Source organism: Halyomorpha halys, unplaced genomic scaffold, assembly GCF_000696795.3.
Source record: "Halyomorpha halys isolate HHAL.00 unplaced genomic scaffold, Hhal_1.1 Scaffold1189.1, whole genome shotgun sequence".
Lineage (NCBI taxonomy): Eukaryota > Metazoa > Arthropoda > Insecta > Hemiptera > Pentatomidae > Halyomorpha > Halyomorpha halys.
Genome location: NW_027109080.1, coordinates 22,713 through 37,740, shown reverse-complemented (window position 1 = coordinate 37,740; position 15,028 = coordinate 22,713). Strand labels below are relative to the sequence as shown.

The 15,028-nt window shown below is 31.8% G+C and overlaps 1 protein-coding gene across 1 annotated transcript in view; it reads right to left on the bottom strand.

Annotated features, from left to right (window-relative positions):
- Positions 1-13,159, bottom strand: part of glu (structural maintenance of chromosomes 4-like protein gluon) — a 23,917-nt gene extending 10,758 nt beyond the window's left edge. Inside the window, exons 1-16 of the mRNA XM_014433325.2 lie at positions 13,030-13,159; positions 12,654-12,927; positions 12,106-12,297; positions 8,052-8,228; positions 7,416-7,520; positions 7,092-7,279; positions 6,181-6,321; positions 5,907-6,057; positions 5,473-5,694; positions 5,278-5,399; positions 4,951-5,191; positions 3,915-4,111; positions 3,614-3,798; positions 3,256-3,497; positions 1,407-1,533; positions 1,107-1,296 (exon numbers count right to left, since the gene is read on the bottom strand). Coding sequence (XP_014288811.1) covers positions 1,107-1,296; positions 1,407-1,533; positions 3,256-3,497; positions 3,614-3,798; positions 3,915-4,111; positions 4,951-5,191; positions 5,278-5,399; positions 5,473-5,694; positions 5,907-6,057; positions 6,181-6,321; positions 7,092-7,279; positions 7,416-7,520; positions 8,052-8,228; positions 12,106-12,297; positions 12,654-12,927; positions 13,030-13,031 — 2,756 coding nt within the window. The 5' untranslated portion in view covers positions 13,032-13,159. The remainder of the gene's footprint in view (positions 1-1,106; positions 1,297-1,406; positions 1,534-3,255; positions 3,498-3,613; positions 3,799-3,914; positions 4,112-4,950; positions 5,192-5,277; positions 5,400-5,472; positions 5,695-5,906; positions 6,058-6,180; positions 6,322-7,091; positions 7,280-7,415; positions 7,521-8,051; positions 8,229-12,105; positions 12,298-12,653; positions 12,928-13,029) is intronic.
- Between the last annotated feature and the right edge of the window lie 1,869 nt (positions 13,160-15,028).

Below are 15,028 nucleotides of genomic sequence, written 5' to 3'. Positions count from 1 at the left end.
ATATGTAAGGGGTAGGAATTTATGGATCTTGTATAGCAGTCCTGGGTGCCAGACTCGATCAAAAGCCTGTTCTACATCAAGAAAGACTCCCGAGCAGTACATTCCGCACTCCAATGAAGATGAGACTACACTGACCACACGATGGCATTGCTGGATAGTGGAGTGGGATGTTCGGAATCCAAACTGGTGATCTGGGATTATGCGGTTGGAATCTAGGAGGGGATCTTTAAACTAAAATTGATTTTAATCAGTATGTATGCATAAACTTTATTTACTCTTGTCTTTCGGCTTTGATTATAATTTACATTATGTAATACACAATTATATATTTTCTAATTATTTTTAATAAGTATCCATCTGTATCTAATAACATTGTTTTTTTAAAAAAATAATGTGGTTATTATAAAAATATTAAAATATATTGTTTTTATTTATTCGAACCCTTTGCTGAAAACTTGTTTCACTATTATAAAAATATTTACATCCTTATATGGGAAAATTATGTATAAACAACGAATAATTGTTTTTAAAGTTATTTAATCCTGGTCAACTATTATTTCTTTGTTCTACTAAATTGCATAGAAAAAATTTACTATCAATAAAATTGAACAGTAAATAATTTCAGTCAAAAACTGCTTTAAATCACTCTAAATTTTTTGTTTGAATTACAGAATATTCGAGCAAAAAATTTTTTTATAAAAATTCGAAACCGGTTAAATCCGGTTTTCTGGAAAAATTACTATTCGAAAACCGGTTTTCTAAAATGTCGGTTTTTGTATAAATCCTAGTTGTGCAAGGAGGTGATTTCGTCAGAATCACGCTCAACCACCAGATCATTACCCAATTAAGAGTACCCAATTTATAAGGCAGGGTGGACCCCAGAAGGGCTCCAGAACCCCTGGGATTGACTCACGGCTACAATGTAACAGAAAACAATTTTCTTCTCAGCCGGATTCGAACCCAGGTCCTTGGAGTTAGTAACATTGTGCCTTACCATAGTGCCACTGCACTCCCGTCTTAAGAAATTTGCAGAACAAAAATTTTAAAATCACTATAAAATCAATATAACTCATAACAATAAAAATAAAACATTATAAACAATTTACCTTCCTGCAGTTTTTATGGCCACAGTCAGTTTAGTTATCTCAGTAGTAACCTTCTCAAGCTGTTTACTAACTTTGTCAAGTTTTTGTTGGGCAGTCTGGATTCGACCACCAGTCAAAGCGTTTATTTTAGAAGTAACTGCTGCAACTTTCTTTTCAAGTTCTTCTGAATTAGCCGAAGCTTCATCAAAGTCTACAAAAAATAAAATTACAATAAATAAATTTTTCTTTTCCCAAACCACTAATCTAAAGTTAATAATAATCATTTTATGGATTGATAATCTATTAGGGAAAAAAGCATACCTTTCTTCAATCTTACAATATCATCATTTTTCTTTTGAACAATTTCGGGATCAGAAACAGTCGATGCCACAACACTTTCTTGATTTTGCACTTGACTTCTCAAAGATGGTTCCTGTTGCTTGAGATTCTGAAATTTAATAAATATTACATTATAAACTAATTTTCTTAGAACATGTCTGGTTAGCATGGCTAGACAAAATTTAACTTTTCCAAAATATTTTAAAAATTGAGTATTACAAGTTTTAGGATTGTAATAATTTAAATTTTTAATTTGGTGTCAGTAGATATTTTAATTTCAATGAAATTAAATCAATGAAACAATGAAAATTTAATTCATAGTGTTTTTTTATTACAATTTTTAAAATTGCCTAATCAATCCCAATTTTTCTGAAAATTTCCAATGATCCCAACTTTTGCAAAAGTTCAGAAATTGCCAGGAAGACACAAAAAGTCTTAAGTTAGATAAATTGGCGCTTCTGGTTGATATATTTTGATGAAAAAGTTGCTATTACATCTGAGGCCCAACCCACCATGAATTTCAGTTTTGTTTTTGAGCTAGACTGTTCACTCACATACAGACATACAAACATATAGACCATTTTGACTCAGTTATTCCGACTCAGTGGACTTTAACACATGTATTTTAATCGAAAACTTATATTCAAAATTTTACACAATTGCTATACCCTTACAATATATTCCATATAGAGGAAAATGAAGATAAAAATCACTAGTCAGTATATGGGAAGGTTTTTATTTGGAGATGGTTACTTACTTGTACATTCATAGAGCATAAAAGTACTGAGCTAATCAAAGTAAAACAAAAATTTTTTGATAATATAAGTTTTTTTTTTTTCTGTTCAGAAACCAAACCCAGCTGATAGAAGATAAAATTAGCAACTGCAGATCACATGACAGGTGTGGTAGAAAGAGCATTGCCATATTGAAGGAAAAAAGACTCGGATATAACATACCCTTGATTGAGACTATATACTCATGCCAAATTGTCAAATGCTGCACAACACCATGCAATTTTGAAAGGTCTGGCACAGAGCAAGATTCAAGTAGGAACAAGGAAGAAAGGGAATGGGAAGTTCTTATAGAACATTAAGAGGTAGATCCAGTATCAATTACAGCAAGATATAAACAACAAGAAATTCTAAATTTAATGGTTAAACATTTTATTTTGTGTTTGAATATTTTCATTATTATGATTTGTCATTTTTTTAATTAAAAAAAAAAAAAGAACTCCCATCTCGATAAAATCTATATTATTGAATCTGGAAAGAAACAGAATCATAATAGAAGACATCTTTTACTAGATAACAGATTCCAATTAGAACTATAGAAAGTTTCTTGTGAGAATAACTACTTTAACATAGATTTGCTCTATAACTCAGTTTAACCATTGCCCGGTAAAGTTTATATCCACATTTAAAGGTTAACTTTTCTAGTGCAACAGATAATTTAACCAACCCACATACCTTACAGTGCTGGGTAGCCTTTTCTCTTTTTGAAAAACAAAAAAAAAAACTGTCATTGTAATATAAACAAATGCTATTAAACTACAAAACTAATTTATACAGTAAGGATTGCTAAAACCAAAAACCGTCACATAACCTAACATTGGAAAAACCTTCCAATACTTTGCTTGTCCTTTCGATTATACAACTTATAGTTTGTACTTTGCTATTATGAAATAAAATTGTACCAATTACAAGCTACAAGACTAATGCTATTAGCTAGTACCTTAATATGAAACAGGGCCCAGATAGAATAGAAAATATTAGTAATAACTGGACAAATAAATCTCATATAAGTACACCAAATACTATTCTGATTAACTAACCTTAACTTCCATTGATGAACTGGCCAAGTCCATCTTAGATACCTTAAGTTCTCTTGAAATAGAGCCAGTTTCTTCTTCAAGCTGATTCATCTGTTTATGCAACATCTCTGCTCGTTGTTGAAGACTCCTCACTCGTTCTTCAAGTTTACCCATCGTTCCTGGGCTAGTTCCATCAGTCACAACAACTGCTGACCTACCCATTCGTCCAGTCCTTTTGTCTCGGCCACCCCCCGACATTGTACCTTAAAAATATTAATGATGTAGAGGCAAGTGCTACAAGAACAATCTAATAGGAACAAATATGTATTTTGAGTAAGATTTAAAAGGAAAAAAATGTTTTTAAAAAATAATTACTCACCTGCAATTTCAATGATTTCTCCATTAAGAGTGACAACCCTGTACCTATGTGCACCATAAGCTACTCTCTTTGCTTGCGTTAGATCATTGGCGACAAGACATTCTCTAAAGCAAAAGTAGAAAGCTGGCTTTACCCTTGGATCTTCTACTTTAATCAAGTCGAACAAACGAGGCACATTTTCAGGACTATAATGAAAAAAGGATAAAATAAAGTTTAGATTATAAAATTAAATAAAAAAATACTTCACAAGAGCATGTGATTTCAATTAAATATGAGATTACATACAACAAATAAAACTCACGTTTTAACATGTTCTTGGTATGAGGTTCTGCCCACTTGATCAAGTGCCATAAAATTTCCTCGACCAACTCCTGAAGATTTTAAAGCATTAACACAAGCTTTTGCGGTAGCTACTGTGTCAACCAAAATATGGTCAAGAAACCCACCAGCTGTACTCACAGCACAATCATATTTTAGATCAATACCACCCAAGTCGCCCTGAAATGACAAATAAAGTGTATTTTTTAAAGAGCTTGATTATTCTGGAAAAAAAAAAATAATAATTGTAAAAAAAAATAATAGTTACCTCTTAATAATAAATAAAAGTTGCACCTAATTTTATTAAAGCACACCTTTAGGAAGTGGGGGAGCGGAGGGAGGGAGGGAGAGAGAAGGAAGGGAAAGGTATTAGAAACATTTTGAAATCAAAATTAATTGCTTTAAGACGGGTCTGTACCCACAACTAGGAGAGAATTAAAAAAAAATTATTACTGTAAACATGCAATTTCACCAAAATGAGTGGAAGAAATATTTTCCAAGAAACATCATCTATTCAGAAAAAATGAGTATTAGAGAGGGTAAAGTGAGTGGTGGTTGGTTTTGTAGGTACAGAAAAAAGCATAAAAGAGCAAGTGTTTTGGCATAAGTTTGTGGTGAATGGAAAGACAAGTTGGGAGAAATGATTAAGCCATATCCTCAATATTCATAAATATTAATTAAATTCTGCATTTTTTACTACTGACCAATAATCTTGATAATATGAGAATCTTAAAAATACAAGTTTAAAATAAAAGTTTAATCCTTGGACCCTTGAAAAATGAATTTTTGTGATTCAACAGTAGTACATATTACATGGTTGTGAACATAATAAAAATTAAGTTCAATGAGATTCTACAGAAACAAAACCTTTTTTTTTTTACTATTTTCCAACAATTTAAGTAGAAACATTGACAATTCTCATAAATAGAATTATTCTTAAATATATAATTTGAAATTTATTTAATTACTGTTATAATAACTATCAAACCAATAAGCTTTCATAAGATAAAATAACTAACCAGCCTGCCGAATATCCCAGGAAGTCGTCCTTCTTCTTTTTGTCTCATCAAGAAATCAAGGACTTTGTTACGACTCTGAGACATATTGAGAGAGTGTTTCTTCTCTTCTATCGTGGCACGTTGCTGATGTAATTCTTTGAGCAAACGACTTTCTTCAACTTTAATGTCTTGCAACTCTTTCTGTTTAGTTTTCAAATTGCTTTCCAATGTAGGGACACTTTTTTGTAACCTCTCAAAATCCCTAAAATTGAAAAATTAAACAAATTTTTAAAAATTAACACTGAAAAATAAAGTTTATAACGTACTGTGAGATAAGTAGCTACTTACTGATTTTTACTTTCTAGCTTAGAAACTACACCATCTAAAGTTTCTTTCAGTTTCTGTAACTTTTCTTTCTCCTTTTTTTCATTATTCAAATACAATTCAAGCTCAGTTTTGGCAATTTCAAACTAAAATAAAAAATAAAAGTTGAATTCTGTTCTTGAATCATTCAAACACAAAAGACCTCAATCACAAAAATACCTTTGATTTAGCTTCATCTTTGATTTTATTCAAACCAATCAAAGTATTGCTTAGTTCATTTTTTGTTTCCTGAAGTCCTTTTGTTTCTTCATTGATACTGCCCAAGATTTTCTGAACTTCTGCCTCTTCTACATCTCTTTCTTTCCGCAGTTTCACCTCAACGACTTTGAGCTCCTCTATTTCCTTTTCATTTTTCTCAGGAAGTTTCTCAAGTTCTGCAAGCTACAAGCAATAATTAATTAAAATAGAAATAAGAAACAATATGACTTTTTTTAAAATTAAGATCCAATTTGATTAGCTGTTTATTGAGTAAAAAAAATCCTATCTAATATAAAATCTGTAAAACAAGTTGCATATTCCAGCCTATGTTATTTATGATAAACCTCTCAAGTAGAGCAGCGACTGTAATGAAATAACTAAATATACAAATTTACCTTATTTTCTTCTTGTTTCTTATTTTCCAAGGCTTTTTTCCTTTTCCTGTTTTTCTGTGCTATTTCTTCTTTTAGCTGAGTCGCACGTTTTTCAACTTTATTAAAAGATTCCTTCAATTTCTCTTTCTTTGATCTCAGACTGTCAAGTTCTCTATCAAAAATAATTTTTAATAAATTAAATGAAAATATAATAACAATAACAAACCTGTCTTGTGACAGACCTGATATGACCCTCTTGATGTAATATATTTTATTATAAATAAATAAAACTTACTTCTTTTTCAAAATCATTTGCTTTTCTGAATCCGCTATTTCCTGTTGAGTAGACTTTATGCTGGCTTTCTTTTCGGCAATTTCAGTACTAACACTTTCTTTGTCCTCTTTTAACTTATCTAACTCTTTTTGATGTTGAAATCTACAAGAATAGTTATTTTTAATTATTTGTTATTGATAATGTAATATATAGGCGGTTCCTAAGAATAGTTACTAAAAGGTTTACTGGTTTAAGAGGGTAAAAATGACAATAAGAAAAATTCCCTTAAACTGACAACGCAGGTAGACCACTGATAATGGCATGGGGCAAATAAAACAAATCAACAATGAACCAATTAAATTTATGGAAAAAGTTATAATTGTAAATGAATAAAGCAAAAAAATTACAAAATAGGCCACCAAATATAGGAGTAAATTTCAAAATGGACTAACAAATACAGAAGTTCAACAATGAACTAACTACACTTATAAAAAAATATCATAAATAAGTATAAGTGAAAGAAGAAAAGCAAGAAACCAGAAAAACTGGCTGATAAAAGCTGTGGTAATTAGTTACCTGTTATAACAACACTTGATTAGCTGTCTCTAATTTCCTCTTAACCCCTCATAATACATTAACTTTTTTTTTTTCTTTTTTTTAACTGAACAAAATATCAGTAATATTTAAGGATTTCAAGAATTAAAAGTCAAAAAATATTTAAACAAAAAAACTTGTTTTCATTTATTATTTTTTATAACGAACCTTTGTAATTGACCAAGAAAAAAAAATTAACATCTCAAACTTAGAGGTTATATGTTTCAATTCAAGATGTACAGATACCAAAAATCGAATTAATAATAATCTTTTTGTCTGGTATATGCAACTAAAATACTTTCAGATACCTTACAGTAAAAAACAAAATCTTAACTTACTTTTTGCAATGGAAGAGTTTGTTATGCAACTTTGTCCTCGAGTTGACTTGTCTTAAATATTCCAAAGCACTCTCCATTGGGCCTCTAAAAGCTTCTTTGTCCTTTTCAGCTAGCTTTACTCTATTTAATTTTTCCTGCCTTTCCTCACAAAGAGCAAGCACTTTCGCATCAAGCTTTTCTAATGGTTTCTATTGATTATAAAATATAAATTATGGGAATTTTAAACTTAAATATATTTTAAATTCTAATAATTAAAATCTATATATTCTAGAAAAATAAAAAAGAAGAAAATTAAAGAAAAAATATTGTTTTAAACTTAGTTACCTTGAGCCTAGATGTACCAATGATGTCTTCTAAATACTCTAACATACCAGATTCATGCTCATTTGGGCCTTTTGGTTTCATCATCGCAATCTGTTCCACCTCTCCCTAATGCACATTCACCATAAGAATCAGAGTAATTGATTAAATAATCATGTTTTATTAATTACAAAAAAATATTGATTATTTTTTAAATACAATGATGATACAATATTAAAGAAAATTTTAACTTTAAGATATTAATAGATTTATTTGTATTTTGCATACCAAAAACTCGAAATTTTAAATCTAATTGCAAGCATTTCTTTATTTAATTGTTAAACTAAGAGGAAAAAAAAAAAAAAAAAAAAAAGAGTATGAGCTTTACAGATTTTATCCAAGAAAACTTTTCTTTATTTTATTAATAAACAAATGTATTTATGAATCAGATTTTTTTAAACTTAAAATGGACCTAGGGAAACATATATAAAAAGAAATACTGAATAAGTAATATAAAAAATGAAATACTAAGGAAGTATAGCAAACAGTAATAAAAGAAAATGGCTTTCAAATGAATAGGACTAAAAATCAAATTTAAATATTATCTCATTTTATTCTATTTCTAGAATAATAAATACTTGAGCAATTGTATATTCTCACCTGAAGAATTAAAAATCTATTATGTTTCAGATCAATACCATGCTTTCCCAGTAAGGCAGCCACTTCTTTGAACTGAACCTTTTTTCCATTGATGGTGTAATAAGAAGTGTTATCATGACAAGCAGTACGAGATACATATATTTCAGTGTGCGGAAGTATTTCATAGTCCTCTCCTCCCTAGATTTAGAACAAGGATAATACAGAATTTGACAAAGATAGTATTAGAACATTTAATGAATAAAATTTAAACATTACATATATTTAGCCTATAACTGAAAATAAAACAAACCAAGGATAAAAGTGAGGGAGGATACTTAATACAATATAAAAGTTGGTGAAATAGTGAGAAAAGAAGGCTTTTCATAAAAACACATCAAAATATTGCAAAGGTATTTTTGAATAGGAATAAAATAAATGTTACAGAACGTAACTTATATCCACAAACAAAAATTAATATAGAAAGTTAAAAAAGAGAGTGAAGAATATTTCAAGAGTTATGAAGGATATTTGAACATTGTCCCACTAGATATTCTATAGTTAATATATAATTACATAGAAAGTAACTATAAAGTAAAATATAGTTCTAGTTTATTAATTATCTATAATTAAGAGGTGTAATTCTTTTTGAAAGGATAACTAAAGGTGTAAAAATACATTAAGACGCACTTAGTAAAAAAATAATATCATTAAAAAAAAAAAAAATTGTACTGCTACAACCCATGAAGTCAAGAGTACAGTACTTAGTAAGAAAGCACTGTTACTAGACCAACAGTTGTGCGAGGAGATGATTTGGTCAGAGTCACACTCAACCGCTATTCCGAGTGTCGAACCCCACTCGATTTTTATCCAATTAAGATTACCCACCTAATGAGGCTGGGTGGGCCCAAACCCACAGGGCTGAATCACGGCTACAGTGAAATAGATAATAATTATCTGCTACAGCCAGATTCGAACTCAGGTCCTTGGGATTAGTAGCACAATGCCTTACCACCTAACTATGTACTCCTACCAAATAGATCCCACCAAAAATTATAGATATCCCATAATATTGCTAAATCCATTAAATAATAATTTAGGATTTTTATAGAAAATAGAGGACAGAAAATACTGGAGTCCGTGAATGTTAATGCGCATCTAGGGCAGCAAAAACAATATAAGAGGTGAGCCTCTTCTAGAATTTATTATTAATTATGATCTTGATTTTCTGTTATGGAAATAACAGAGTTTTATAACCTCTGATCGATGGTTGGAAATTCTCTCCTAACTAGTTTACAGTAATGGTTATAGGAGCGATGATCAGAAGGATGTTTTGTGCGTTGCCATAATGTTCTGTATTGGCGCTTGGTTTGGATGAGGTCTTTGAGATGTTGTGATAGAGGATTTGTCTTAGGTTTATTGGGGACATTATAGGGTGAGAAGGCAGACCAGACAGCTTGTTGGATAAGTTTTGTAAAGGAATGGACTGCATCATCTAGGTTTTCAGGGGTTTTTAAAGAAACTTTAAGATTGATTTGGTCTGTTAGGATTCGGCGAAAAGGAATTCCAGTTTACCGGGGTCCCTTATGAATGAGAGTGGAGGTAATACAGGAATTGGGGATATAGAGATAGTTAGGATTAGTGGACTATGGTCTGAAGATAGGTTATCAAGGCGTGAAAGGGAAGTGCTTAAGAGGGCATAAGCCTTTGTGTATAAAGAAGTCCAGGTCAGGGTTACGGTGAGGATCGGTTGGCCAGTATGTAGGAGAGTTGGGACAAAGAATGTTGCAACAAAGGGAATTTATTGCAGATAGGAGTGATTGTCCACGGGAATCGGTGGTTCTAATTCCCCATTATTGATTTTTTTTCATTAAGATCTGCACCTAGAAGGAAATGGTGTCCAAGTGAATCAGGGAAGGAATTGAATGGTTGCTGGGAAGTGGAAATTATCGATGGGGAATAACCCACTACTATTGCTATGGGATTTAGAGAAGTTTGGATCGATACGGCTGTGGTTCGTAGGAAATTTTGGACTTGTAGAAAGACTAAGTGATGTGAAAGGGATTGATGGATAATGACAGCAGTGCCACCATGTGCTGTTCCGTCGGGTCTGTTCGATAGATTTGGTACTGAGGTATATTGATTAGTCGTCTACTGGTAAGTCAAGTTTTAGTTATTAAAGTTAAGTCAATGTTTTTGTCATGCAATAAGGCTGTTGGTTCGTTAAAGTGATTTCGAAAACCATTCGCATTCCAAAGGAGAATAGAAATAGGTTTTATTGGTGACATTTAGGGGTTTCTTAGCAGGGGGAAAGGTTGGATACAAGATTTGTAAGTAACGAGATGAGTGGAGTGATAAGGGATCTAAATTCGAATAGGAAAGAAGTGAGAAGGTTTGTGAGATCGGTTGCGATAGGAGGAGGGATACAGGGTATCTGATGATTAGGCTTTTGGAAAGTTGATGAGGTATGAGGATGCTAGGGTTGGGGTTGAGGATAATAGAGTGTAGGTAGTTTTTGTGGCAGGGCCTGAGTTACTAGTTCTGTTTCTCCAGTCATTTGAGCGAAGGACACTCCTGGGTTTGACAATTCTTGAGGGTCTCTTGGGTGGCCTGGTTTCATCTTCTTGTCGGGGACCTTTCTGTTTTTTGGATGCTAGATGTTTGTATATCTCACATCCCTTGTAGTTAGCTGGATTCCCTTCTTTATGGCCTAGTGCACACACAGCAGGTGCTTGCCTTGGATTGTTGCATTCAATCGATTTATGTTGCTCACCGCATTTGACACACCTTAGTAGATGAAGACAATAATGTTTAATTGGCCCATATTCTTAGCAATTATGGCACTGAAATATTGTTCGTTTATGATAGGGTTTTTCAACTACTACCCTGGTGTAATAAACTCGGTTAACTTAGTAGATATCTTCAACTCCAGAAGTCTGTTCGAGGTCGACAAAGAACAAGGGCAGTGCTATTTTATTTGTTACACTATGTGGATCTTTGTTTTCCTTTAGTATGTTCACTATCTGTCGTACTTTGTACCCCATGGTCATCAGTTCTTCTTTGATGGCTTCCGTTGGTGTTGAGGGGTGTAGTTGTCGAATAACTATTTTATTATTTTTCGATATGTATCTGCGATATCAAGTATTAGATTAGTTTCGTTAGTGCGACTATCACAAGTAAATGTACCTGGGTTCACTACTCTATTTAAAGTTGAAAATTTTGAATATTTATAATAAATATTGGTGGTGGCTTGGGTTTTCCAGAGATCTGATTAGCTTCCATGTTTTCAACAGGTATGTTAGTACATTCTATGGATTTGGCATAAAGAATGCAGATTCATCAGTCATATTTGATATAGAAGTTCCTGGTTGGGAGTTCATTTCGTCAATTGAGCTACCAGGTGTAACAGGGGGAATAATTCTTATGGATTTTCTAGCTTTTTGCTTAGTTGAAGAGTTTCTGGATGGATTTCCCAGGCTTTTTGGTTATATTTTTACTAAACATCACCATAAGAAAATAGTCAGTTTTAGCAACAAAAAAAAAATGTGAGGCATCATCCATAAGTTGCTGAAATTGTCATATATCTGCTACAATAATTAATTTCAATTTCATATGATTTTTTTCATTTTTTGTGAATTGTTCACTTACTCATAGGCACTCATATATAAAACATTTTGCAAGACTCGGTTTTTTGGGCTCAGGGTACCTCAAAATTTGTCTTTTAATCGCTATACTTCCTCCTTACTATATACTTCATTAAAGGAAGAGAAAGTAAGAGGGGGCATTATATTTCAATGTTAAATTTTGAAGATTACTGTTTCCCCCTAATCTAGATTCCTGTAACATTAACCGTTAAATTAAGGTTTGTCTAATTAGGCTAACTAATAAGTAATTCTTATCAAAGGTTATTGTAACACTGTTAATATATGCTAACAAGTTCTTTATGATGGAAATTCAAGAATATATAAAATATTAATTTTAAAACCTCAAAAAACTAACTCAATATATGCCCATATGAAGAATACATCCAATTGGAAACACAATAAACACATAAGCTTTAAATATAACTAAAACTAACCTTATCAAGAACTTGAACAAAATGCACTTCAACAGTAGCACTTCGAATATTCTGATGATTTTCTGACTTATGCAGCAGCACAGATATTTTTTTGGATCGAATTTTGGTAGCTCTGTACCCAAAAACAAATAACATTGAATCAATGACATTGCTTTTTCCACTTCCATTAGGGCCAATGATACTGGTAAAACTCTAAAAAAGTAAATAAAATAATTATTTCTAGACTTAATTTCAAGTAAAAATTATAAGAGAAATCAAATGTATACCGAATAAAAGTTATATAGTTCATTCATTGTCATATATTTGATTTGACACTTCAAAATCACTCATATCACACACTCAACGAATTTCAGGAAAGTCACAGCTTTTACTTAATAAACAACTGACCGAAACATCTGGCACCCATTAAACAATAGTTAATCATTAATGAAAACATCAATATTAAAGAGAAGCATTGTAATTATTCATATTAACTGACATTCTTTTATCATCGTAATTACAAACCTTGTCCAAAATATACTAATATATTGCAGGACTTGTCAACTTACCTTATGAAAAGGTCCTAAGACTTGACGCCCCGCATAACTTTTAAAATTATAATTGACAATATGTGTAATAATCAATCTGGGACCACTATTTTCCTCTGCAACACAAACATCTTGTACTGGTGGAGGAGGGAAATATATCCCAGCCACTCTTGTTCCACCCTCCTGATCATCTACATCAGAATCTTCTGAGTCAGAAACAGGATTTTCTCCTGGCCTGTCATTTTCTTTTCCTTTTTCATTGGATTTTCTTGCACGCTTTTTCTTCTTCTCAACCCTGAAATAACATGCATACAAACCATTAAAAATTAACCTTAATTAAAACATCACACAATTTCATAAATAATTAAGACAGGAAAACAGTTCCTTATTTACTTACATAATGCTATATAATATAAATATCCAATCAAAAGTAAATGAAAATAAAACGTTCAAAGTCCAACTGCCTTAAACCGTTAATCTGTTGACAAACTAACAGAAGCCCGTTCAGTCAATTTTTTAGCGCCATGTAACAGACAAAATATTTGAATTGATAACATTCATATTTCTTACAAAACAAATCTATTATTATTTCTGAGGATAAAATTCAGGAAAATTTGAGTAATTTTAATTTATTAAATAATTAATATCTTTTCTTTTCAACTTAAAAAATTGTATTATACTTTATAAAACTCATCTAGCATGTTTAAGAAAAATATTTGAAAGAGCTCTAAACCTATACATAAATACATTAAAAGTATACATTTTATTACTCATATTTTATATAAAATAATTTTAAACAGTTCATAAATTCGTTTTATCAAACGCAACTGGGAAACATTATAAAAGAAGGGGGGGTGCTAATATAACCGTGTTAAATAGATTTCTAATTCTGTTTATGGAATATCTTTTGGGGTTTTTGACCGAGTGGACATGAGAGATTTATGAAAAAAAATTGTTATAAATTAATAGCCGTGTTTTAATCGGATAAAACTTACAAATTCCGGAGTTTATTATTTACTTTTATTATAACCTGAATGGGATGCCTAATTTTTAAATATTTATGTTGTTTATAAGTAGTACTATAATATTTTTATATTAAACCTTAATCACTTTAATTACATTATTAACAAAAACAAAACACATGAAATTTTGACATCTTGCCTCGGCTCATTTGTAGACAGCTCTCTAATGAGTAAGGGCTGAGCAAGCCCAACGATTTCATGCTGACACCTCAGCTTATGTCGAAAAACGTCTATCCTACAACAGTAAAAACAAACTCTACAAGATCAGCCTTTACGAATTCCTCTCAACTACCTGTCAGTTTATGCCTTGCATTTTTACAAATCAGCTCATCGCTTATTAACTTTTTAGGGATCCGTTTCGGAAGGAGATAGTTGACCATATGAAGTAGGTTGCACCGGATAGTCCGGATGGTGGTCAATAAATTCACAAAATGGTAAAAAAAAAAAATTTACTGTTAACCAACGTTTCGCCCCACTATGCTGGGATTCAACATTAGATAGTTTTTTTACTATTTGGTACCTTTATTGACCGCCACTGGGACTGTCTTCCAATATTTTTTAGGGATCCATTTGTAACGAAGTTCACCAACTTGACATTTACTCGCCGCAATAACTCCTAAACTATAATTACCGGGTGCAGCTGTGTAACCGTCTATATTCCCCTGTCCATTAATCATTCTTTGTTCAGAATATTTTATCGAATGACCATCCCTAAACTAGTACTGAATTAGAATGAGAGGGGAGAAATCGTTCCTACCGATTAACTGTTCTTTTTGAGGTCTATTCAGGATACTAATCTCTAGAACTGCAGTCTGGTCTTAAATTAGTTCTACCTGCGACGAATCTTCTTTGTAACTCGCCAATTTAGCTACAGGTTGAATAAAATGAACAGCACTGGATCGTAAGGTACAGATTTCACTAAGTTTTCGATAGGTAGTTAGCTTAAGGTTGTTTCTTACACTTCAAGTTAGTCTCAAGCTACATCCAAACTCCACACTTGTCACATGTATTACCTGCATGCGATAATTGCAAACATTATAGGTCTGTTCTAAAGACCACTTTTGACTGTCGAAAAACGGACAGAACATTGCACAGTACAGTTTTTGTGTTTTGACAATCCAGGCCGTTTCTGGATGTGAAAACATTCACTAGGGTTAAGCAAGGATTTTTATGTCAGTTCTAAACTAGGTATCGTTCGATGTTGCGTAGTATATTAACCATGAACTAGGTGATACCAAATTTAGGATTCGTCGTTGGAAAAAACATAAAGTTTCCGTATTCTGAATAACTGTTTCTCAGAGATTAAATCTGTGCTAGGGCTTAAAACAGAGTTGAGTTGTATAGTTTTGGAAATTCTTGACTCCATCCCACTGT